The sequence below is a fragment of the Fusarium mangiferae genome (genome assembly GCF_900044065.1).
Source record: "Fusarium mangiferae strain MRC7560 genome assembly, contig: FMAN_scaffold001, whole genome shotgun sequence".
In the NCBI taxonomy this organism is placed as follows: domain Eukaryota; kingdom Fungi; phylum Ascomycota; class Sordariomycetes; order Hypocreales; family Nectriaceae; genus Fusarium; species Fusarium mangiferae.
Window position 1 is genome coordinate 4,555,676 of NW_024573921.1, and position 23,742 is coordinate 4,579,417.

General features: G+C 47.6%; 11 protein-coding genes across 11 annotated transcripts; 4 read left to right on the forward strand and 7 right to left on the reverse strand.

Moving 5' to 3' along the window:
- Positions 1-112: 112 nt before the first annotated feature.
- Positions 113-1,033, reverse strand: FMAN_16035 (uncharacterized protein; the record flags this gene model as incomplete). The annotated part of the gene is made up of 1 exon (XM_041825322.1): positions 113-1,033. One exon carries the CDS (start codon positions 1,031-1,033, stop codon positions 113-115), a length of 921 nt encoding a protein of 306 aa, XP_041677350.1.
- A 307-nt stretch (positions 1,034-1,340) lies between these two features.
- FMAN_01996 (uncharacterized protein) lies at positions 1,341-2,930 on the reverse strand (the record flags this gene model as incomplete). Its single annotated transcript, XM_041825333.1, has 1 exon — positions 1,341-2,930. The coding sequence occupies one exon, from the start codon at positions 2,928-2,930 to the stop codon at positions 1,341-1,343; it is 1,590 nt and encodes a 529-aa protein (XP_041677351.1).
- Positions 2,931-4,269: 1,339 nt separating this feature from the next.
- FMAN_01997 (uncharacterized protein) lies at positions 4,270-5,592 on the forward strand (the record flags this gene model as incomplete). Its single annotated transcript, XM_041825344.1, has 2 exons — positions 4,270-4,674; positions 4,735-5,592. 2 exons carry the CDS (start codon positions 4,270-4,272, stop codon positions 5,590-5,592), a joined length of 1,263 nt encoding a protein of 420 aa, XP_041677352.1.
- A 660-nt stretch (positions 5,593-6,252) lies between these two features.
- On the forward strand, positions 6,253-7,090 carry FMAN_16036 (uncharacterized protein; the record flags this gene model as incomplete). Its single annotated transcript, XM_041825355.1, has 4 exons — positions 6,253-6,274; positions 6,325-6,387; positions 6,464-6,857; positions 6,910-7,090. 4 exons carry the CDS (start codon positions 6,253-6,255, stop codon positions 7,088-7,090), a joined length of 660 nt encoding a protein of 219 aa, XP_041677353.1.
- A 230-nt stretch (positions 7,091-7,320) lies between these two features.
- FMAN_01998 (related to ECM22-strong similarity to YDR213w, weak similarity to Lys14p) lies at positions 7,321-8,811 on the reverse strand (the record flags this gene model as incomplete). Its single annotated transcript, XM_041825366.1, has 3 exons — positions 7,321-8,465; positions 8,508-8,514; positions 8,728-8,811. The coding sequence occupies 3 exons, from the start codon at positions 8,809-8,811 to the stop codon at positions 7,321-7,323; spliced, it is 1,236 nt and encodes a 411-aa protein (XP_041677354.1).
- A 338-nt stretch (positions 8,812-9,149) lies between these two features.
- Positions 9,150-10,064, reverse strand: FMAN_01999 (uncharacterized protein; the record flags this gene model as incomplete). Its single annotated transcript, XM_041825378.1, has 2 exons — positions 9,150-9,826; positions 9,884-10,064. The coding sequence occupies 2 exons, from the start codon at positions 10,062-10,064 to the stop codon at positions 9,150-9,152; spliced, it is 858 nt and encodes a 285-aa protein (XP_041677355.1).
- Positions 10,065-10,754: 690 nt separating this feature from the next.
- Positions 10,755-13,619, reverse strand: FMAN_02000 (uncharacterized protein; the record flags this gene model as incomplete). Its single annotated transcript, XM_041825389.1, has 2 exons — positions 10,755-11,780; positions 11,838-13,619. 2 exons carry the CDS (start codon positions 13,617-13,619, stop codon positions 10,755-10,757), a joined length of 2,808 nt encoding a protein of 935 aa, XP_041677356.1.
- A 1,026-nt stretch (positions 13,620-14,645) lies between these two features.
- Positions 14,646-15,532, forward strand: FMAN_02001 (uncharacterized protein; the record flags this gene model as incomplete). Its single annotated transcript, XM_041825400.1, has 2 exons — positions 14,646-14,733; positions 14,784-15,532. The coding sequence occupies 2 exons, from the start codon at positions 14,646-14,648 to the stop codon at positions 15,530-15,532; spliced, it is 837 nt and encodes a 278-aa protein (XP_041677357.1).
- A 543-nt stretch (positions 15,533-16,075) lies between these two features.
- FMAN_02002 (uncharacterized protein) lies at positions 16,076-17,204 on the reverse strand (the record flags this gene model as incomplete). Its single annotated transcript, XM_041825411.1, has 2 exons — positions 16,076-16,491; positions 16,565-17,204. 2 exons carry the CDS (start codon positions 17,202-17,204, stop codon positions 16,076-16,078), a joined length of 1,056 nt encoding a protein of 351 aa, XP_041677358.1.
- Positions 17,205-18,192: 988 nt separating this feature from the next.
- FMAN_02003 (putative pectin lyase precursor) lies at positions 18,193-19,377 on the reverse strand (the record flags this gene model as incomplete). Its single annotated transcript, XM_041825422.1, has 2 exons — positions 18,193-18,609; positions 18,661-19,377. The coding sequence occupies 2 exons, from the start codon at positions 19,375-19,377 to the stop codon at positions 18,193-18,195; spliced, it is 1,134 nt and encodes a 377-aa protein (XP_041677359.1).
- Positions 19,378-22,014: 2,637 nt separating this feature from the next.
- FMAN_02004 (putative aspartic proteinase precursor) lies at positions 22,015-23,231 on the forward strand (the record flags this gene model as incomplete). Its single annotated transcript, XM_041825433.1, has 2 exons — positions 22,015-22,300; positions 22,354-23,231. 2 exons carry the CDS (start codon positions 22,015-22,017, stop codon positions 23,229-23,231), a joined length of 1,164 nt encoding a protein of 387 aa, XP_041677360.1.
- Positions 23,232-23,742: the final 511 nt, after the last annotated feature.

Consider the following 23,742-nt stretch of genomic DNA (forward strand, 5'->3'; position numbering starts at 1 on the left):
CAAGATAATCCCTGTGCTTTCTTTTTTTTTTTTTTTTTGAAGGGTCAATTGTAACTTCATGGCCTTAACATATCACTTAGGTCTGTGAACAACTCGTCCAACTTTCGGACGGTCACTTTGCCGCTATCAAACTACGCCCAATTGAAACATCTTGCCCCCCTAAGCCCGTACTGAGATTGATGACATAGCGGTCCGCTGGATCCCCCCCCTCACCTTCACGGTAGGGCTTCCGCTCCGCCTTTCCTGCGTGGTCGAGCATGCATGTAGTGCAGACAATGTCTGGGTAATTTGGTACAGCGACCGGGCAAACGGACAGAGCGAGGGCGATATTCTTTTTCAGATGAGTGTCAAGGACATGTGTCAGGTGGAATATACCGCTCTTCGTGGCATGGCTGCCACCTGTAGTCCCAACGGAACTCCGGACAACGTCTGGCCACCTTCCAACAACTTCGTCCATTGTATAGATCTTTGCGTTCAAGGGCACGACTTCAGGAGGCTGGCAATTGTGCTGGCAGGTGGCTGAAGAGCCAATACTAATTACGGCGCTCAAGGCATCACTTGGGTCCACGATTCGCCAATGGCTCTTCGTCTGGATGCGAAATGAGAGACGATAGAATTTCTCGTCTATCTGGCAAAGAATCACATCAGTTTTCACTGACGTCTTGTCCTCGTCTACTCTCAGACCATGGTCAATAAGTGACGCTGCCTTCTTGTAGCGGGAACAGAAGTGGGACGTGTCCTCTGTGTTCTCAGTTTCGATAATCGCAAAGTTTTCCTCGACGCCCCGAAACTGTAGGTCGTCATACCTCCGCGTCACGACCCCAAGTCGGCCCCTCGATCCAACAATGCGGAAGCATCCATGTACGGAGAGCTCGCGAGTCAAGTCCAGCCAAGGTGCCTGCGCCGCCAAATCTCCGTACTGAATCGCCGCAAATGCCGTCCCGCCAAAGGCTGGGTGTGTCGGATCCACGGGTTTCTGGAACGGGCAACCCAGGTAAACACACGAGGCTACGGTAAACCAAGTATCCCACATGACTTTTCTATGTTGGATAAGTTCCAAGAGCTGTGATAGGGTTGAGGGGTCAAAAAGAGGCTTCAGCCTCAAGGCCACAAAGGTAAAGAACACCAAAAAAACACATACAGGCGAGATACTCATCGCCCTCACTATTGCCTAGGATCTTGCTTTTGGCTAAAAAGCTAGATATCCTGATGACTGACTCCAGAGGCATATAAATAAGTGGCTGCTGCTCGTCCGTGAGGATAATCAGGCTCAAAGCACACAAAACACCCAGAGGTAAGCTGCCCGATACAAGCAAGTCTGTCAACTCAAGATAACACTCTCAAGATGAAATTTCCAAGAGCAGAGTAGCCATTCCCTCGACAATATGGGTAGAATCAGAAACAGAGGATGCAGTGTCAACGCAGAATCCATCCGCGACACCGTGTGCTATGAGTAAGAGAGCTTCCTCCACGGCTAGACGACGAAGACAACCTGACTTAAGGCCGCTCTGCTTCACCGACCCCCTTTTCACCAATGAACATTCTGAACACTGACATTCCGCACCCACTTTAGACGCCATGTCTTTGAGAATCGGAAAGAGTTCGAGGAGGGCAATCAAACGGTAGCCCGTAAAACCGCCCTCACCAAATTCGTAACGGTGACTGGCGAAAGATCGTGTAACTTCGGCCAGGCTTTTGAAGGTGATGTGAGCCCCGGGTGAGCTGCCCCATTGTAAACTGAGGATTGATGGCACGTTTCCTAGCGCTAGTGAGACTGTCATTTCGCCTTCGGCGGCCTGTCGGAGCGGCTCGGCACTAAACCCTGGGGAGTCTGTTTGGGGGGACAGCGGGACACCTAGCAACCACCGCATTATAGACTGCGCTGTGCACTTGATCAATATCTGCACACCCTCGTTCCACATGGGACTAGCCCTGGGATATAGCCGAGGAATCTCGTACAACTTCTGCCGGATTCCCGGTCGCGGCAGTGAGTCATCAAAGTCGGAAGAAATATAGCCTGTCAGAAAATCTTCAAACTTTCCTGAAACGTGGCGGAGGATTTGGTACGACGCCTGACGCACGACATCACAGTCACCTTCTTGGGGACATGGAGAGGCGACGTTGACCTCGAGCTCGCGCAGAGGGTTGCCGAAATCCGCGCGGTAGACGATATGCCCTCCGACATTGACGACAATCGCGCCGTCGTAGTGCAAGAGAAGCCACAGCATGACATCGCGCAGAAGATGAGTTGTCCGCAGGATCGCCTTGGACGGGCATCGAGAATATATGGTGTTGACGACGACACCGAAGTCGCCAGGGTCGAGGTAGTGGCCTCGTGAACAGACGGCCAGGAGCTCGTCGGGCAGCGGGACTGTGTCGCAGCCAACGTTGACGACGTTGTACCACACGCTTGAGACAATCTTGCGCACCACTGCTCTCACTCTTGTATGTTCTGGGTTATACATGAATGCGTCTCGAGTTACGACATCGTGCTCTTGCTCTCTCAAGCGGTGAGACTCCATGATACACGCCGTCACCGTGTCGGTCACGAGCATGTCATCTCTGTGGTACTGGAAGAGGCATGCCACAGTCGACACGATCCAGCTCAGGCTCGGATCCCCGGCCATCAGTCGGCCCAGCGACCCTGACTGCTGCAGGAATAGTGGACGAACCGGCAAGGTCTCGAGTCCTTGTATGATCTTGTCGAAGAACTGCTGACCGCTCTGGTTTGCAAACGCGAAGCCCTTAGCTTTCTCCATGCAGTCGAGAAGCTCGTACTGGTTCAGCCTTTCGCGGCCGAGCCACTGCCCAATCTCCCAGGCGCCTTTGAGCAGGGACCCGGACGACGAGGTTGCGCGAAGCAAAACCGTTGTTAAGTCAATGGTTCGGCTGGCGAGGTCTAACCTCCCAACCTGCATGTTCTCAGTCATTGCACACAGGTGCCAGTATGAGTATTGTTGCGTGACTGATTGTGTTTGAGGACTATGTGGCGAGGGGCAAGACGAAGATTCAGCTTCAACTTGTACTTCGCTTTAGCCGCCGCCATTCCACAGCACCTGTGCCCGCTGAGCGGGGTTAGGCTGACAATCGTAGGCGACAAGGTTGATGACAGGGATCGATGAATGCAATTGTAACTTATGCCGTAGCGCCCGTCAGTTATTTTAAGCTAACGATGGGGAGCTGAAAAAGTCAATCTTACGATGTTAAACTCGTTTAGTCAAGACCTTGATGCAGTTTATTGCCAACATTGGCTTATATCCTGGCAGTCTCTTGGGTGGCGTGGATGTGCTCTCTTTGTTATCTCTTTTAACCCCTCAACCTTATCACAGTTGCAATATTATGCTGTTGGCGGCATGGACACGTGGGGCACGGAAAGCAGGCTGTACATTTTCAACCCCCAGATAACCAATCAACGGCCTGGGCTATCCCAACCTCTGTTATCATACCTGAATTGTGATGTGCGAGTTCTGCAAGTTCAGTGAGTGTTGTGCAGGGCGGGGTCACAAGACTTGCAGCCACTTGGCACCTGTTGGAGGGTGCAGGCCTATAGGGCTCAAGTGACATGCCAAGACCCTTGAGGGGGCTTTTCACTTTTGGTCTTACGACATCTTCAACAGCACGAGCTGGAAGGCGGAAATGAGCAGCCCGTCCCGCAATGCATGACAAGTAGAGAATGTGAATCAGAAAGTGTTCAACCGTAGAGTATGCAAAATATTGACTGGCTCTTCAAAACGTCTCTCTTCTCTTCTCTCACTCGCGATCAAAGGAGTCATAGCAGGCCTGGGCCAGTTGCACCTATTGACTACCCAATACGAAAATGATATATGAAAAGGAAGTTTCATGCATGGACTCGACCAACGGGCTATATGAATCTCAAGCCTGCAGCTAGCGACGGACTCTACCAATCATCCGTCCGCTAGAGCTGGGTAGTAAGATGTCCTAGAACGGCCCATATATTCAATTATGCCTGCTCGTCCGAGTAAGTTAAGAGTCCAAGTTAAGGTTGTAACTAAGCAATCATATCAAGCCAAGCCAATCATGGACGGGCTACTGCATTTTGGACCTGCACGTTGTTTCGTGTTCAAAGTTGGTCACAGGAGTTAGGCACAAACTTGATGCCCAACTGCTCATTCACGACATGTGATGAAACCTGTTAATTGCCATGCTCCTGGCGTAGACTTCTTATCACATCGATTTAGGTTTCGTACACAAATTTTATCAGGATTATCTCCAACTTATCGACCCGTGACGGACAGACTCAACTACGATATGACAGACTTAGATACCCTATCGCAGCACCAACCATGGTTGGTCGAGATGCTTCTTCAGCCTACACTTCTGGAGGTGCTTTGTTCTTCCTTAACTATTTCGGACTTCTTTTCTTTATTCCGAGTATGCAAGCGACTTTACAGAATAAAAAACCATACTCTCAGGTTGATTTGCGGGATCAACGCTGCACTCAAGGCATTTGTGATCGACGCTACAATGTTTCGAGCCCAGTTGGGACACTATAATGCAGTGATCTCAGGACCCTTTGCCCTCAATTTCTTCCAATTAAGCAGTAAAAGAGTCTCAAAGTTGGACATCTTCGTCAAGGAAGGGGCCGATGCTGATCAATTCACGGATTATTTGCAAACAACGGAAGAGTACAAGAACGATTCAGAAGTCGACACGGTAAGAAGCCAATGTCAAGAGTCCATGATCCATGTACAATTCTAGCTAAATTCGGAGCAGATTCCAAGACGTAGTGTCTATAGTAGAGTCTCACAGCCGAATATACAAGTCCGCGTCACGCGAACAACTGGGCTACCTATTAAAACCATCCTCACGTCTTCATCAACAACAGCAATGGTCAATTTCATCACTTGGAGCAAGGCATATTGCGTCTTCCCTCGCCAAACCCTTCTCAAGCATGAGTTTTATCCTCTTCGACCTTTGGATGATGACTTTGGTTTGGAACTGAGCGATCTTTCTCCCCATGGCTGGACAAATCGAGATATCCTATGGCCCGATCATGTCGGAGAAAAAAAACTCCAGGGCTTCATTCCTGTTCGGCGGGTTGGTGATAGCTCTAGCCTGGTGATTGCCCTAGACACCAACTCTGTTGTTACCCAAGCAGTCCCAGATTATGTAACTGAATTTTCTCAGTTTGAGATATCTGGAGATGGCTTGCAGTCCAGCGCAGGAATAACCGGGTTCGCGCAGAATCAAGGACTTCGCCAGTTTGGGCAGAATCAGTCCTGGCAGAGTCATTCATCAAACATCGCACAAAGGCGGTCCTTCTTACAAATCAAAGCAAATGAGTTGTCGTCTCCTGCTTTGCGCTACTTTTACATCATCACTTCCTCAGAATGGCGCGACTTTGTGAGCCAACGAGCCCGACGTTGGGCCTGGTTGGAAGTGTACAAGTTAGACCAGAGAGATCGACCCATTCAACCCCCGGCATCAATTCCAATTGTCTCAGAGATCTCAATCCCCCAAGGATTCGAATTGCCACAGTCATGGGATTACGCCGATGATCAAATACCAATATGGTATCGACAGTGGGAGGACATAAATACAGAACGGCATCTTACGGGCAGATCCATATAGCGGGAAACATAGTATACTAAAATAGAAATTCGTAAATCGAAAGTATCTGCAGTAGAGTTGCCATTAGCCATCGCGCCTGGATGGTGCCAGGTTAAACTGGGATTTGATGTATAATATACTGGTGGAGTTTGATGTTAACAATAGTACGTATTGTCCCATGCAGCTAACAATTATCATGCCGAGGGAACGCTTTATGTATTGGAAAAGTCCTGATGGCCTTTTAGCTTAGGATAAGACATCACTTATTAATAAGAAAGAAATTAAGTATCTCTGCAAATCGATTTGCTATCAAGATTTATAGATTCATATTATTGGCGAAACGATAACTGTCGGTACAGGGTCCCCCCCTTGCGTTGCGTGTTTCAGACCGAGGAACAGACAGTCAGGCTTCACAAGCAACTACCCCTTACGCGATAGCGACGAACCCGGAGCTCGGCCTGGTCGCTGCAGGTTGAAAGTCATGCCAATTAACCTTGGCTATAAGGCAACTGACTCGGTAGCTTGGTGCTGCAATGACCCAAGCTTGACTTGACCAAGGCTATAGTGCCCTTACTTCTACAGTCGGCTAGATGTCCCTTGGTTCGGAGGTAGTCCCTCGCTGGGATACTTGAATGCCTGTTATACGAAGAGGAAGGTCAACAATCATGTTAGCGACCCTTCATGGGATTGGGGTCGCGAAATTGTGGTTGTTACTGGAGGAAGCAATGGAATTGGAGCTGCCATAGTTTCAAGGTTTTGCTGAAAAGGGCGTTAAGGTCTTGATCCTGGATCGGAATCCTCTTGCTACCAAGTTGGGTAAGTCCCTTTAGTTCACGATGCATTTATTACGCCGCAAGTGATATGTTGTCAACAGACATCTGACGTTATTTAGCCGTAAATACATACTTCTACAAGATCGACCTCACGGATTCGGAAGGCATATCATCGGTTGCGGATCAAATCAGACAAGACCACGGGGACCCGACCGTTCTGATCAACAATGCCGGATTCGCAGAATTAAAAGCTATACTAGACTTGCCAGAGTCTTACTTCAAGAATATCTTGGATGTAAACCTCCTCGCTCCCTACCTCCTCACCAAGCAGTTCATCCCTAGTATGATTAAGAGGGATCACGGCCACATTGTCAACATCGCTAGCCAAGCATCCTTTGCCACGCAAGCGACGAATGTGGCCTATGGCTCCACCAAGGTCGGACTACTGGCTTTCCACGAAGGCCTTGGCCAGGAGCTGAGATATATTTATAAAGCCCCTCGCGTTCGCACCAGGTGAGTTGCCTCCACTCTGTTATACATATAAAAATTGTCTGACGATTCATAGTGTTTTGCATCCCTCCTGGATTAGGACGGCCATGACAGCAGAACTTGTTGCAAAGGGAAAGCTGAGGGATACCGTTACGCCAGCTGAAGTTGTGGCTGATAGAATTTGCGACCAGGTCTTTTCTGGCTTTAGTGCACAGATCATTGTGCCTTCGAACTTGTGGTGGACTTCTTTGATCTGAGGACTGCCAGGATGGCTTCAAGAGTCATTGCGAAATCAAGTTTCCCTCATCTTGATGACCGCCATGGGCACTGGGCCCAAGTAAGGCACAAACATAGGCTACATAGACATTATTACTAGACTTATCTACCTATATTTACACTCTAGATCTTTGCTCCCCCCAAAAGGCTCACCATGACAACCACATAGGACACTGCTCGTTGTAACTCGTCCCGAATTTAGGTATCATTACTATTCTTCCGGGTTCAGGTATGCAATTGGCCATGAGAGCCACTGTCGAGTATTGGGAGAAATAACGAGAATCTCCCCTATGACATGTGCTGCCCATCCGTGCATGAACCAATATTGAGCCTCAATTGTCCGAAGTAAGACGCAAAAATGTCCCAAAATGACTGTTGAGATGAGGTCTATCTGGCGCAGCCCTTCCATGTAATCATCTCCAAGCCGGTAGACCCAGCCTATGACATCCTGAAGCCTACCAACTGTATCCAAGGCAGCGTCTTGCCCTTTGCAAAATGTCCTCTCAAAACAGGCAGTGAGCGCCTCAAGCTCACGATCGTAAACGTTGCCCATATTCTCTTCTGCTAACTGAGCTATCAGGTTAGAGATTCTGTTCAAAGAGGAGCGCCAGTCTTCGATGCCGTCAGCCATCAAGTTTGGGTTAGTTGCGGCGGTGGGCTCTAGCGTATCGCCGCTAGGTAGCGGAGCATACTCTGCCAGCGTACCCGAGAATATCGAAGACCAGCCAGCGGACTCGACAACCAAACGAACGCCCCTAAGGAGATGAAGCCACGAAACTTGTCCTTCAATGTTGGTTAAGAGAAGATTCCCGGGACTTGGACCCTTGGCTAGAGCAATGAAGCATATCAATACGGATGTCAAATACGCAGCTGGGCCGTTATCTCCACCAAGATTGCTGATCAAAATCATCGCTGGCTGCAACGCGGCCGTCAAATGCGTTTCCGCAATCAATGAATATCGATGCTCGTCAATAGGTTTGATCCGCGCCAGATGAAATGCTGACAACGAGAGTATGAGCTTGAGTATGCAATTGTGTTGAAATCCCACTCGAGGCGCACCTCCAGACCAAAGAAGGGTTCCGGAACCGCTGCCGCCACCAAGAGTACTTGCAGTTTTCGTCATGTAGGTGTGAAAGAGCTCAAGATCCATCATATTCGTACTCAGAGTTGATGTAGCAGACTCGGCTGCGTGAGCCCGGATCTGCTCAGCCCATGACGTCCAATCCGATCTGGGACGGCCCGGGCGCCGGGACTGATTGTCAGGCTGTAGACTGAGAGAAGGCTGGGGACCTGGTGGTAGAGGAGAGAAATCGCACCATACGCCAAACTGAACGCATTTCCCGCATTGCGGTTTGACTTCGTCACACTTGATAAGTCAGCAGGATCAGACCAACGTACTATAGCACTGTATAACTTTATAGATACAGGGGATCGGATTCAGATACAATCAGTAGGACCCGACTAACCTTAATCTTCCGTCTTTTGCATATTTGGCAGCCCAGCCGAGACTTTTTGTGTGGTTTACGCATACTCGTACCGGGAACGGTGGTTAGGTGGCGAAAAAGTGACTAGTCTTTCGTCGGCTGGGCTCGAGACTGTAATCTTCCGTCGTGCTGACATAGATTAGTTTCTTGGGAACTTTTTGATGAGAGATTCGAAAGCTGGTAGATGGAGAAGTCTTGCCGCAATCTCGCAAGGGCATTTTGGGTGGCACGGATTCGCCAGGGTTAGCGTTTACGCATACAATGCGTAAACTTATGACTGGCCAGGGACTTCAACGGGGGCCCACTGCTAGCTCGCCATGACTCAGGGGACGGAACTTTCCATTTGGCCCGAGCCTGGGCGCTTATGAGGTGAAAATGACGGAGCGGATGTCAGCGCAAAACGGTTATGATATTACAAAGGGATAGAATTAAGATAGTCACCTATACAATCTCCAAACTACATATCTATAAAACATATCCTACACTACCTGTTTGTGTTGAATGTACTATTAAAATAAGTAAACATAGAATAAAGTGGATAAGACTTTCCTTTACGTCATGACCTTGATACCAATGGCAAATCCTCCTTTAATACATCTAACCGCCGAGCTTTTAGGATTAACTGCCCTGGGTGCAGTATTAGGACAATCAATATAATGGCCAACATAAAACAACAATCGAAAACATAAAGAAATGCTTCATTCGACAACAGCGGACCATCGCCACCTTGTTTATACTCGATAATTCTGACCATATTACGGACCAAGAACAAGCCGCTGGTGCAGTAGAGTGCAATGAAATATCGACGATAGTGCGTAATCACACCAGCAATACAATGTACTGGGGGACTCGCTCGGATTCTGAGCTGGAGAGTAAGAGTGCAGATTATGAATAAGGCAAATGCAAGGATCTGGAGAACTAATCCGCCGATGATGATAGTTTGGCCTCGCTTTGCCTCGTCCACATCTTCGCTGCCTGACATAATAGCACCGGCAGTCTGCGTGGCAAAGCAGATCAGATCAACCAGAACGAACAACTTGGTGATCCATCGTAGACTTATCAGCGAAACTTCTTGTGCTTTGAGAGCTCTCGTGATCCGGCCGAGGGACATGTAGATCGTGGCAGCGAGGAAGGGCGGGGCTACAAGGACGAGTAGGTTTTGGATCAGAAAAGGCAATGTCTGTCGCAAGTTGTTGTGAGATCTTGAGCGAAACCAATACGCGGTGGCCTCCACTAGAAACAGTATCAGCTAAATGGAACAACGCAGATGAGAGGAGGTAGGCCACGTACTGCCGCATCCGATTATCATAGGGATCGGGAAGGCTGATCGATAAGGGAACATCATAATGAAGTGGGCAATGCCCGCCGCTCCGAAAAGGCCTAAGAAGGCATATGCTGGGCCCTGAGATGGGTTGTAAGGGTACAAGTCAAAGGGGGCATAGCCTTCGGGCGTTTGGGTGTTGTTTGTCATTTTATGGCGACTAGTTCCAGGTAATTAATGGCGATGGAGGACGGGTTGACTAGAGCTGAGACAGGTAGAGAAGCTAGAATAAGGTACGCAAGAAAAGGAAGTATCAAGATATAATAGCTAGTCAGTTAGATAATAATTTACTCCTTTGGAAACATCAAGGGAATGGTTTATATATTAGAAAAGTGAACTTAGTCTTGTTGCTTAAAATAATACAGCTTATTGCTCCATTAATCAATTGGCTGTTAATATTTACGGATTCGGATTTCGGACCTACAGAGCCGCTGATCTCTTCTTTACAGGCCCTGGCCCACTGTTGTTTCAGTTCAATTTTTAGCGTCAATTAACGGCATGCTACTCGACAGTCTAATCCTTGCCCTTGACTTGTCTCACACCAGGGGAATGTCCATCACAGCTGAGATTGGTAGGGGCTAGCGTACCGAACTGTCTGACTTTATAAACAGCGACCCTGCACACTATACCGATAAGATCGGAGCTCGGGATGGCCGTTTAAGGTGAAGAGTAGGTGGCCGACTGTTGATGATACTTGGTCGTTAATCCAAAGCAGTGCATCGCCTGTGTTCCCAGCCTAAAGCTTAACCTTGTAGGCCGCAGTCATCCCATAGGTTTAAAAGAAGTTACTTAGCGCTAATTAGTGTGCTAGAACTATATGAAAGGGGGCATAATGTATCTCTAATAGGTAACACCAGGCCAGTCAATAATCATATCATCAAATCCTTCTGGCCTGAAATTATCATTTGCTGCTCGAAACATCTTGGAGATATTCGCAAGAACAGCCTTCTCATCTTCGTTAAGCGTATAGGCCGTGAGCCTTGTCAGCTCCTCCAACCACAAAGACCAAAGACTTGTCTCACAACCACTGACTGCGACGAGATTGGTAGCGTCACAGCCCATCAGAAGGAGCATCTCCACCATGTGAGAGGTGTTGAAACGTGAGTCTGATGGCTGATCATTAAATTTGCCACTGAGAAATTGTTTCCTGAGGGCATGGTATAGAAGAGGCTTACATCCGCGCTGACAGTCATGACCTGTTGCTGCGAAGTTCGAGTGGCTTTTGGCAAAGTTTATTGCGCCTGCTTCAACGGCGAGTAGTAAGGAGATAGGTGAACAACCCACAGGTAAGGGTTCAGGTGCCTCACCAACGTTTAATGCCTGTGCAAGTCTCTGGAGTGTAACGCATGAGAGTTTCCTTTCTGACAGAAGCGACAGAAAGGCCGTAAGATGGAAGAAGCAGTTTTTGGTGTCATTGGGTCTCTGCTTATCGGCCTCAGCTCCCCACCAAAGGCCCTCCTCGAATAGATCCATGGCCGCCACTTCATTCTTTTCACAGAGCTTCTGGACAGCCATATGTACGCCGTAGAGTGATAGCGCTGTAGCTGACTGGAAAGCAGTGTCCTGTATTTGCAGACAGTCAAGCTTCCATGAGTTCTGATCGCTCAGAAACTCGAAGACAGTTTGATGCATGAACATGACCTTTGCTTCTGTTATGTCTCTTCCCGAAGTTGTAGGCCTGGAGTCTGCAAACTCCAGTAGCCCCCAGCACCGACTCCTGAGTCGACCTTCAAGTTCTTCGCATATTTCTAGCTTCTCCTCCGCGTCAAGATTCTCAATGCAGACAGTCTGTGTATTATAGTCATCCACAAGTGCAAGGCCTAGCGCATATAAGCCTTTCTGGAGAAACGGTGACTTGGTCTTCTGCTATGTGTAGCAGATGTTGAGCAATTGAGCTCCTTGTTCTTGATGCCGTCTGTGAACCTTACTGAGCATATGCATGAACATGTCCTTGAGCTCTGGCGGGAGTTCATCTACGCGACGACGAATTTCTGCAAGGCGATCATGATCATCGAAACCTCCACAAATAGATCGACAAGCGAGTATTATCCAGAGCCAAACTCCAGAAGACTTATCAACAAGTTCATTCATCAAGGAGGCCGCTTCTTCGGGATACCGTCTCATATGTCGTTTCATAGACGGATGGCCTCCAACTTTGAATTGAACATATGCTTGTATATCGTATCGCGTAAGGTCTTGCAATCTGAGATGAGGATGCTTTCGGAAGGCAGCGACGCAGGTTGGGATAGGTCTACTCGAGACGACGACTTTGGACTGCTCGTTCTGGGCTAGCTTGCTAATAAAGTCGATACTATCACTGTAATCCCCAACAAGTTCATCAAGGCCATCGATAAAGAAGCAAATGTGTCCTATCCTGCCACTATTTGCTGAGATAACTTCAAATGCTTGCCTTGTCTCGGCTACCGAAGGTAAGGTGATGTCATCATGAGTGAACAGATCATTATCTCGCAGGCTAGACTCTCGTTCGAGTAATTCTTTCCACATATTAGGAAGTGCTTTTTGTATCAGTGACCTGTTTTTATCCAGTATTTGATAAATCAATGTACGAGAGAGTCCAGCCTGGCTCTTCTGGAGATCTGTTCCCAAGTTGGAAAAGAAGTAATGACATGTAAGCAGTCGGCTTCCGTTAGCCCATTGAGATAGGATCGACGTGGTTCGCTGGTGCCCAAAGACAAACTTCATCAGGGTTGACTTGCCACTTCCGGCTTTCCCAGAGACCCAGTAGATGCCGGAGCCATTGAGAAGCCAAGACGGGAGATCATGCCAGGACTCGGTGTTATTTGAACCTTCAATGGCCCATTGAAGGGTGTCCCGATGATTCTGTGAGATGCTTTCGGATCTATCATTTATCATCCTGAACCATAGTGTGTTCAAGATGCGAGCCTGGCGAATTCTATCGAGATTCTCCTCTATTGATTGAGCTATAGCTGTATGGTTTCCTGTCGCCTCCTGAAACAACAAAAGCTTTCTGACATCCTTTTTGATGAGCTCGATATCGCTCTGGATCATTGAGCGAGCTGTTTCGGAATTTGACGGAGGGACAACCTGATCGAGTTTGGTTGTCAGCTCGGCAACATCTTGGATGAGAACCTCGAACTTCTGTTTATCTCTGATAACCCAACGTGTCTTTTGGGTAGTAGATGTTGTGGTCGCCCGACCTTGTTCCGGAAATGGTAGTGCTTCGAGCCGTTTCACAAAGCTCTTCATGCGCTTCTGACTGAACCTCCAGCCGGACTGAGACTGATCTCGCTGTTGGTCGGAACTAACATGCTGCAGCGGAATTGGTCCGCTCAATAGTCTAGAGGGCAGATATGAAAAGTCCGGCTCAAGACCCGCCGAGATCGGCGTCTCAGTGTCATTTTCCAGTCGCAACCCATAGCGCTTTTGTAACTGATCCGCGTCCGTTAAAAGTGATCGAACTGAACCAAGGATCCGCAAAACGAGGGTTTGGGTGTTCGGTTCATCGAGTCGCACGTCGTGATCAGCTTGAAGAAGTTTCACCCGATCCGCCCACTGAAGGAGGAGGGCCTTTTCTATATCTAGCTTGATATCGAGGACTTGATACTGACGGCCCATATGGCGCATATCTACAACGGTGTTGAAAACATCGATGGTATCCTTAAAAGCGCCGATCAGACCAGCGAGGCCTAGGACGCCAAGCGCGAGCCCAGTAACTTCAGCCATTTCGACATGTTGTCATCTGGGAATCAGAAAAACAGCGAGGTTGAGTGCAGTTGTTTAACCCTATCGATTAACCTTCGATAGTTGTGACGCAGATTATCAGGCAACTATTGTGAAAAGCTTCAGGCATGCATGCGAGTGAGGGGTCAAAGCCTGGCTCGATCACCTGACGTGGCTGCTTACTCTCTCTTGGGACTTTGACACGCCACTCATCCCCGTGATACTTATACGTGCTTGTTTCCCGTCAGGCAGCCAAGCTGCATATGTATTCTTATCCCCCCTCTCAGTATTAGACTATCGCTACTTATCAGGGCACTGCGCACTGCCTATAATTCAGAATACAGAGCACGTATTGTAGTTCAGAATCAAGTAAGCCTAAGGTATAGAGTTTTATAATATGGCTATTGCCAGATATACCAATAATAAATACAGTCTATATTTTAAACACCTTAGAAAGAAATAAGTTAATGTCTATATTAGAAATCTAACAATCCTTATATACTGCACTAAGCTGCCTAAAACCTTATCTCGATATATTAACTAAATGTATTACCCTGCGTAAAGAACTTAAATAAAGCCAAGAGTAATATTAAAAGTCCCTCTATGTAGTGCCCTAATTGAGCTAAATCTTTTAGCCATTAAGCTCTAGAATGCTCTTTATTAAAATACAACAATCCCTGTAAGAACTCATGTTCTAACTACTCTCTCTTCAGTAGCTTAGTGTATCATAGTCAGGGGGGCTTTGCTGGATTTCCTGGAGTCAGGTAAACGTTTAGCTTATAGACTATTGATTGGAAGCCCACAATGGCGTTGGTGTTCGGCAACTCGAACTCATTAGCTCCGCTCACTAACACAAACTATTGACTGTCTTCAGGCACTGATACCACTAGCGCAACATGCTCATTTCCCAAGTTTGGAGAATAATAAAAGCATGTTTCCCAGATTTCCGACTACTTGCTTGTTTGCTCATTTCAGCACTCTTTGTCTTGTCACTCATTTTTCTCACCTTCGTCACTCGTTTAAGCCATCATGCATTTGAGGATCCTTCGTTTATTGGCCGTTGGCCTTGCTTGTATTGATGTTGCGGTTGCGGGCCCTTGCAAGCCTCGTTCTTCAGGTAAGTGATGAACTCTTGGTTGGTCGTTTTTTGCTAACAGCATGGCCCAGTATCTGAGTCTTCCGTTGCGACAACAGTGTCAACATCTGGTTTTGACCTATCTTCCGACACCTCGGCCACCTTTGCCAGCACGACGACCGAAGCAGTCACCTCTGCTGACACAGTAACTGATGTAACCACTGAGGTGACTTCAGCCGTAACTGAAATAGAGACTGCAAGTAGCGAGGCAACTGTTTCCGGCGATACAACCACCGAGGCTACCACCTTGGCTACATCAACCGCAACCACTGAAGCAGCTTCTACCACTGCAGCTGCCACTACCACCGCTGTTCCCATGTTCCGACTGATTCCGGAGAGCAGTAATTACCAAGGCCAACCCCTTCTATCAAATCGAGTTCATTTCGCTCCTCTCCTCTTCAACAGTGCCCAAGGCTATACCGATGCTTACTTCACCATCGACGCCACCACCGGCCGCTTGTTACTTGACGGCACTCTGCCTATCTGCGGCTACTTCCCCGGCGATGGCACCAGCGCTTTCATCGTATGCGATGCCACCAATATGCCGGACCAGGAGCAGTACCTCACTTGCGAGACACCTACACCGGGCAGCCGCTTAGAATGCACTGTGCCTGAGGTGCAGTGCAGCATGTCTTCTGGATGTACTGCCACTGGCACTCTCTGGGGCACTACATACATTGGCCCCTCGGGTGGTGAACTCGGGATGAAGGCGCTTATCGGCCCTTCATCAATGCCAGGATACGTTCCTGTGCCCTTGTTCGTTACGTTTGATTCGGATTAGATAAACTAAGCACCGGGTCAACTGTGACTTGTTGCTCTTCTTTCTCAAGCTGAACGTAATTATGGCTTACGGTCATTCTGAGATATTGCTACTCAACTGGGGTCATATGACCAGATAGACCTTGTGGGTATGGTTGTAGAACTGTTACTGTTATCACATAAGACAAGATTTCTCAGGCCAAGTCTTGTACACTACTTCTTATATAAGTGTGAAGGCAAATGAGCATAGTTCAACATGAATCTCGTCAATTCCCCCCCTTTTCGTCAGTATGTTAGAATTAGAGGACCCTACTTATACATTCAATAATCAAAACCTCGTATAACAGCAATAGGATAATATCATTCAGTCTATACATAGTTAGTACAAAGGATGGTCTACAAGAACATTCTTACACAACCTTCTTAGGATCTATGACATGAAAAGATTTAAGCAATTGTATACAGACCAAGCAAACCTACATACATGGAACACTTTGACGCATGGTCCAAGGTTAAGAATAAAATACAGTGAGCATCACATCTAAACGACTCTTGACGCTGCTCTCTAGACGTTGATGCGAAGGCTCAGATAGTTGTCAAAGTCAACAGTGCCATAGTAAGGTTCCATGCCAGCGTTTCCTACGTTCACATAGGTGTCTGACTTGAACACGCCCTCTCTGGACAGCGCTACAAGCCAGTCTTTGATATCACCCTCAAAACTACCGCCCTCTTCGTTGCCAAACTGGCTATCCTCGGGGCACAGGAGCGAGGTCACTGTGATGCCAGTATCGGCATTGACACCTTGGTACAGCTTCCAGCCGTCTTTGCCAAAGAGTCCATCGATGGTAGCGATAGGCCCTTCGCCCCATCCAATGGGGACCTGACCACCTTCCCAGTTTAGCCAGAGCATGAGCTCCTGCGCGTTGCTGGAGGTTGAGTCTCCCTTTGTATCGCAGGTCATAAAGTCATATACAACGTTCCCTGGTAAGCACCGACAGTCAGCATGCATGATTACATTTTTACAGAGAGAAGTTGCAGTATCGGGATCGTATACCTTTATAATCAGTAGTCTTGCTGGTGGTCCACTCATACTTGGAAGGAATGCTCTTGATATCGCTGAGCCTCGTTTCCAGACCCTGTGTAAGACCGATGAAGTTGTAGCCCTTGACGAGATTCGTGCCGACATCAGGATCGATGTCCCATAGGACACTCCAGTGGATAGTCTGGTTGTCGCCAGACCCTTCGTAGTTATAGTAGCCGACGCAGGAAGAGCCTTTGATGGACTGGTAGTTGTAGTTCATGGAGAATACAATCCACGGTGTTCCAATGAGGACTTCATATTCGTTGGGTTCGCCGCAGAATTTCTTGGTCGGCTCCTCGAGAGCAGCCGTAGTACTTTTCTTTTGTTGTGATGTCGATAATAGGCCTGCATTTTGAGACGGCGCTTCGAGCTTTTGAGGCTGGACAATCTCGGCATCACTGGGTGTCTGAGTAGGTACGATGAGGACCGTTGAGACAACGGTTTGCGCTTGCCCAGTTTTAAATTCTGCTATTTTCGAATTGCTGGATATGGAACTGGAAGCGTCTTCCAAATTTACATTCTTAGGTCGTCCATGGCGATGCTTGAAACCCTTTGAAGCATCAACCGCAGCGATGGTCGAGAGGATGAGAACAAGTTGGGGGAAGGCGCGCATCTTGAAAGCGACTAGCAAGCAGTAAACGTCGTAAATCTAGATGGAAAATAGAGAAATTTTCATATCCGAGTACTAAGAGTGTGCAAGACTATTTATGGCCAATAAATTACGCAGTCTGCTGTTTCCAATAAAGAGCACTCTGGACTAAAAGATCATCAACTTCAAACTAACCGAAATTATGTGTACATAGATAACATGCCTAGTCTCTGACGTATCTTCACGTTGTGGTTCAGTAAGGAACCCTCGGTACTGTAATAAACATGAGGACAGTAGGCAGAGGTTTCATAACCCTTAATCTCCATAATGGCTATTGGACTACCCAGAGCCTTGTTATTCTTATGACCTCTGTCCTTGAATGGTGGAAGAATAGAGCTATATGCATGCGTTTCAGAGCAGGGGTAGATTTATGGGGTCAATCCATGCACAGGGATTCCTGAACTGACTAAAAAAAATTCAGGACTGCATTAAAATAGGATGCAGACCTAATCTCCATATTTGTTCCATAAATGAAATAGCTGGTGATCCGGGAGGAAGACATATAAGAATAATGCCGTGGAACTCGACTTACTAGAATCACTTGTATTTCTTCCTGCCTCATGCAATTTATACAACTTACCAATTGACAGGACTTTAATACAATCTTAGACTTGCCTACGACTACTTACTTATTTATTCTATACATCATTTACTGAAACTCAAGGGATACCTCTTATGGCTACAGTACATATAACCAATAGTCTTTTAAGAGTAGATCTTCGCCTGCATTTCACCCTAAATAATAATAATTAAGATTAGCACTGGAAGATGATTTGCAATATGGTGAACTCCGCAGTCGATTACAAGGTTTACCAGCATATGCTATTAGAGATACCGAAGAATATGTACACTGGTATATTAACTTCTCGGCCATGCTTTAATACAATTATACACAAATAGAATACCCATTTTGAAGAGAACAACACCAGCCAGTGATAGACGGACTATGCATTTACGCAAGGCCGAAACCAGCCTTTGTCATAGCATTCTTAGCACTCTGAGCACTGGCAGCAGAAGCAATAGTCTTGCCCTTGAAGCTGCCCAGGAAGCCAGTGTCATCGCCAGGGAAGGTTCCAGAGCTTCCAAAGGCATTAATCTGGCACGCGCGTCCAAGAGCAGCCTTGCAAGAGTTGGCAGATCCGGCAGTAGGGACAGTGAAGAGTCGGCCCTTGGTACCAGTCTTGAGGGGGTTCTTGACGTTCTGGAACGCGTTTCCTTCAGCGAGAACCTGGCCGTTCTCTTCAATCTCGAAAGCATGGTCGAAGACGTCGTGGAAATAGTTGTTGACGACGTGGAGGAGGGTGTTGCCGGAAACCTTGGGAGCGCGGCCGGAAACGTGGTACATGTAGTTGCCCTTGAAGGTGATCAACTAAACCCTGTTAGTAAATCGTCTCTACTGTATGGCGTATTTGCTACTTACGTCGCTCTTTCCGAGGAAGAGAATGGCCCAGTAGTGATAAGTGTTGCAGCTTGCAGACCATGGGCTCACACCGTCAATTTTGTTATTTGTGATAGAAACGCGACCGCTGGCTCCAGTACCAAGAACAATATGCTGGCGACCGATCAATGATGTAGTGCAGTGATCGATCCAGACATTGTCGGTGCCGTCAAGAGTGATAGCGTCGCCGCCCCAGACCAGGCTGGGGTTGAGATCGGTGACATGGATGTTTTGGATGATAACATTCTTGACGCCATTGGCAAGACGGAGACCCTTGCCCTTGATGACACCCTTGGAACCGACGCCGATGATGCTCTTGTTTGAGCCCACCAAAAGAGGGTTCAGACCAGCCTTGTCATACTTGACAGTGACCTTCTGAGCACCAGGGCTGTAGTTGGTGCACCACTGGTTTTTGTTGATAGAAAGCTGGCAGTGTGCACCTGTACCCCAAGGCGCGCAGCCAGTCTCAGTCGCAGAACCCTCAGATCCTTTGAAATCAAAGGTCCGCTCCAGATAAATGATACGCGCGGTGTTATCCTTTAGATAGTTGGCCAGTTCCTGGTTGTTCTTGGGACGCACGACCTGACCGCCCTTTCCACCAGTAGTGCCAGCGGCAAATCCTTCGGCTTGAGTAGGGAGAGCGGCGAATGACGTGGGGAGAAATGCCACGACGGCGACGAAAACATCGAGGAGACGCATTGTACAGGCGTTAAGAATAAGTATTTAAAACGAATGTGAGAGGAATACCAGATTCCTTATTGATGTATACAAACAGAAGAAATGAGGGACTGGAAAATGAATGAATGAACAATACTGCCAGAACAGAAGCTGATTTGCGACTCCCAGGGAGATATATAACGGAAAGGCGCTTGCTGTTGACTCGTGTTGTGGACTCAGTGTTGAGCTATCTCGCAAATTGCAGTTCTCGCGCCGACAACTAGGCCAATTGTTCCGCCAATCTGGAACGTTGTGCAGCAAGAATACGAACTACCCACAGCTAGAGTGAGCGGCGTGGCATCTGAAACAGCTACATGACCCGATCAGGTGGTTCCAGAATGTTAGCTCCCTCGGATTCATTTCCGGTGGTTCGGTTCCTGATTTTTCAGAGCTGTGAAACGTTGTAAGGCTGAGGGATGAAAGGAGCTTCAGTTCCAATCCAGACGTAAAGAAGATAGATTATTGGATACAGATAATGAACTCTTTGCTCTCACTAGTACCTTAGACATATCTCTTAGCCAAACTAAGTTTTTATACAGGTCTTCGAGGCTTAGTGGCGCGGCAAATTAATACGCGTATAGATAATGAGCTAGGGGCTGTGGCCTGATACGGTCACCTGAAGCGGCTATTTATTCCTTTCCCTGTCTGGGCCAGTGGATCTCTCGCAAGTGGAGTTCGTCAATTGCCTCCAGATTATGGAATATAGGGTATCCAACACGGTCAGAGATGAAAATGCAACCAATGGACGACTGAATACATAACAGTGATTAAACGCCCTTGAGCAAATCTACAGCTAGGGAAAAATCAAGGAGCGTTTAGAATACCTAAATGTTATAAAGAATCAGGCAGCTAGAACAAACTCAATCCGAGAGCGTGGATTGGGATTTATCGCCGAGAGCTTAAATCAGCAGAGAGAACTTGAGGAGGGCGGTTCAAAGTTGTCTCCCATTCCATCCCGGGTTCTATACATCATTTAAGGCAGTTATGAGAATATATGGCTTTCAGCAAGAAGGTTTCCTTTTTGCCACCAGATGTCAAGGAGAAAATAATCCATATATATCATGTAAGTGGCTGTTGCCTCTAAGGACAAGCTTGAGGCTGCAAACACAGTGACAAGTGAGTATTTCTGATCTATACCTTTGTATGTTGAGGCTGTTTTCGATTCCTCAACCGTATGGCAACAACGCCGGTTACGAAGCCATACATGTTGCCCGACAAGCATAAAGGTTCAGTGTACAAATTTGCAGATTCTGCAGTGAAGGCGGCGAAAATATATATCTTCAGTTTTACCGCTGATGGCCCACCAATACTTAAACCTCCGGATTATCTCTTCGGCTTCATATCATTGAATCTCCTTTCTCATTCAATGCCGTGGCCATAGAGCCGGCAAATGGAATGCCAATACTCGTCTATCACCTCGGCACGGTACGAGACGCGGTGGGGGTCATACCCCTGTCATACCCCCTGTCATTCATCCGGCTACCACACCCAATCAGGACGACAAGGAACTTCTGTTAGCACTCAATCAAGGCTTAACCAGATTCAGACCTCGATATGAGAACATCGAAAGCTGATAGGGTATAACAGCGAAGATAAGGGACTTTTTCTTCACATGCCTTGGGCGAAATAGGTAAGTGATCTTGCAAGACATGTCAATGATAAGGGACGGCACATCTAGCCGATACAGAGTAGTATTTAGTTGGAGATATCTTGAGACAGTGTTAGTCTTTAATGACATAAACGGAAGCTGCGAAATGTCGCGACTGTAGATGTTTTACAGAAGGCTGAGGGATTTAGGTCAGGGACTAGCTTATGTCTATGCAGTTGAAGTCTTATTTAACTGCTTCTTCAAGAGGATTATTAAATATAATAGAAGAATATTATAAAGATAGTATTAGTAAAATAAATTCAATTATTTGAATATATTTATAATTAAAGCTTCTATATATAAGTAATGTAAAAGTTACAAAATAGACAGGAGATAAAGTTACCCAATCAGTAAACTAGTTCAAACAGGCTGTAAGTGCTCTTGCGACTAACCTCTGTGTTATGCCTGATCGCTCGAACAAAAGATCTTCGGCTATGACGGCAACGAGAGACTATTCCTCTACATCAGACGATCCAGAGTCGATGCCAAGCGATTCGCGCAGATCAAAGACGTGATTCTGGGGTACCAATGTCACACTGCTGTATAGGAAGAAGTTGATTGGGCGAAGAGTTCGGCATTGAGAGATTAGTTTGGACGCTTGACCGGCCGTACACCCTATCAGATTAGCAAGTTGGACACGGAACCTGCCCAATGCGGTAGGTGCTAGTTATCACGTCACGCTAGGGGCAAGTGGCATTCAACACAGCTACCCACAGGACGATCACTTCATACCAAGTATGAACACCATCTAGAAGGTTGAGAGATGTTTAGAGCCTAGTCCAGCTTGTCAAACTTGGAGATAACTATGCCTCCACGATGCCGGTTTGCCGAGAAGTCGTAGATAGATCGAGCCATACTATCAACTTCAACAGATATAAATAAGCTCGTAGTCTGGCTTTCAACGTCAGTCCTTCTCATCACCATCTCATCCTCTCAAACATCTTCTCCGGATTCTTATATTACCAGCAAAGATGCTCTTCGCTGTTACTCTCACTCTTGCCGCTGCGGCTGCCGTCTCAGCCTCGCCCCTTGAGCCTAGGGCCAAGACTGCCGTTCTGCCCTTGAAGCACGTCGTCAAGGCCAGTTCGATCAAGGCCATCGTCCAGAAGGGCCAGGCCCGCATTCGGAAGGTTAATGGAGAGGGTTCTTTCCACGTCGATGCCGTTAGCTCTGGCACTGTCACCAACGAGGATGTCTCCTACGTCGCGCCTGTCGTGATTGGAGGCAAGACCTGGAACCTCATTGTCGATACTGGATGTAAGTCAAATACGCCTCGAATGTGAAAAGAATCAACCATTGACCTATGATAGCTTCAAACACTTGGTGTGGTGCTCAGACCAAGTGTGAGCCTACATCGACCGGCAAGTCTACAGGCGGCTCTGTCAGCGTCTCTTATGGCTCTGGTTCATTCTCTGGCACTGAGTACAAGGACAAGGTCAGCTTTGGCGGCCTCAGTGTTGCTTCGCAGTCGATTGGTGCTGCTAGCAGTGCCAGCGGTTTCTCGGGTGTAGATGGCATCATCGGCTTTGGCCCCGTTGATCTCACTGAGAGCACTGTCTCCAATGTCGACACCGTTCCTACTTTTATGGACAACCTCTATAGCCAAGGCTCAATCTCATCCGAGGTCCTCGGTGTCTCCTTCAAGCCAGAGTCTGGTAGCGATGATAGCGATGCCAATGGAGAGTTGACCCTTGGTGGTGTCGACAGCTCCAAGTACACCGGCTCCCTCACCTACTTCCCAACTCTTACCAGTGGCCAAGCTGCCGCCTACTGGGGTATCTCTGTTTCTGGCTTTACCTATGGATCTACAACTCTTGGTTCCGGCAGCGGTATTGTCGACACTGGCACAACGCTTATCTACGTCCCCACTAGTGTCTACAACAAGTTCCTGTCTGCCGCTGGTGGTTCGACTGACAGCTCAAGCGGCCTTGCCGCATTCACCAAGAAGCCTACCGCCAACTTTAGTATCAAGTTCGGGTCGACAACCTACACCCTCACGCCCGCGCAGTACTTGGTCCCTACTGCTCAGTACAGCAACTTTGGTTTGTCCTCTGGCAAGTACTACTCCTGGATCGGCGACGGAGGCTCCTCTGGTGTCAACGTCATTATTGGACAGAAGTTCCTTGAGAACTATTACTCTGTATACGACACCACCAACTCTCGTATTGGTTTCGCTACAGCTGCTTAAGTCAATGCTCTGAGTTCAGAGACTGTTAGCTTTCGATGAGCTTTCTATCATCCGCAGGGAGAAGAGAAGGCAGGACATAGTTCTTAGTACATAGTGAATTGAATAAGTTGGATTATATGCCGAGTAGCAGTGATATGCCATAGTTTCGCAAGTCACCAGAAACTGACCCGTGGCCATGTCTTTACAATCGTTTCTACCTATAGGCTCTATATCCGCTCCTAAAGCCTAAAGGAATGCCAGCCAGGACTTACGTGGCCACTAACAGCGAGTTACTGCCGATCCCAATGCAGCCATTCTCACAGACGGCCAAGGGTGTAGCGTCAATTTGGCTGAAGGCAGCCCTGCCGCATGAAGTTAATATTGAATGGCAAGCTCTGACGAGATAGCGGCAGAGATGAAAGTTAAAATAGCCTGGTATAAAAGGTCCGTGTAGCTTGGTGCAACGCAGCATACAACTATTAAGATTTGCTAGCGCGTTTCAATGCAATCTTTATTTCAAGTCTCCATTAAA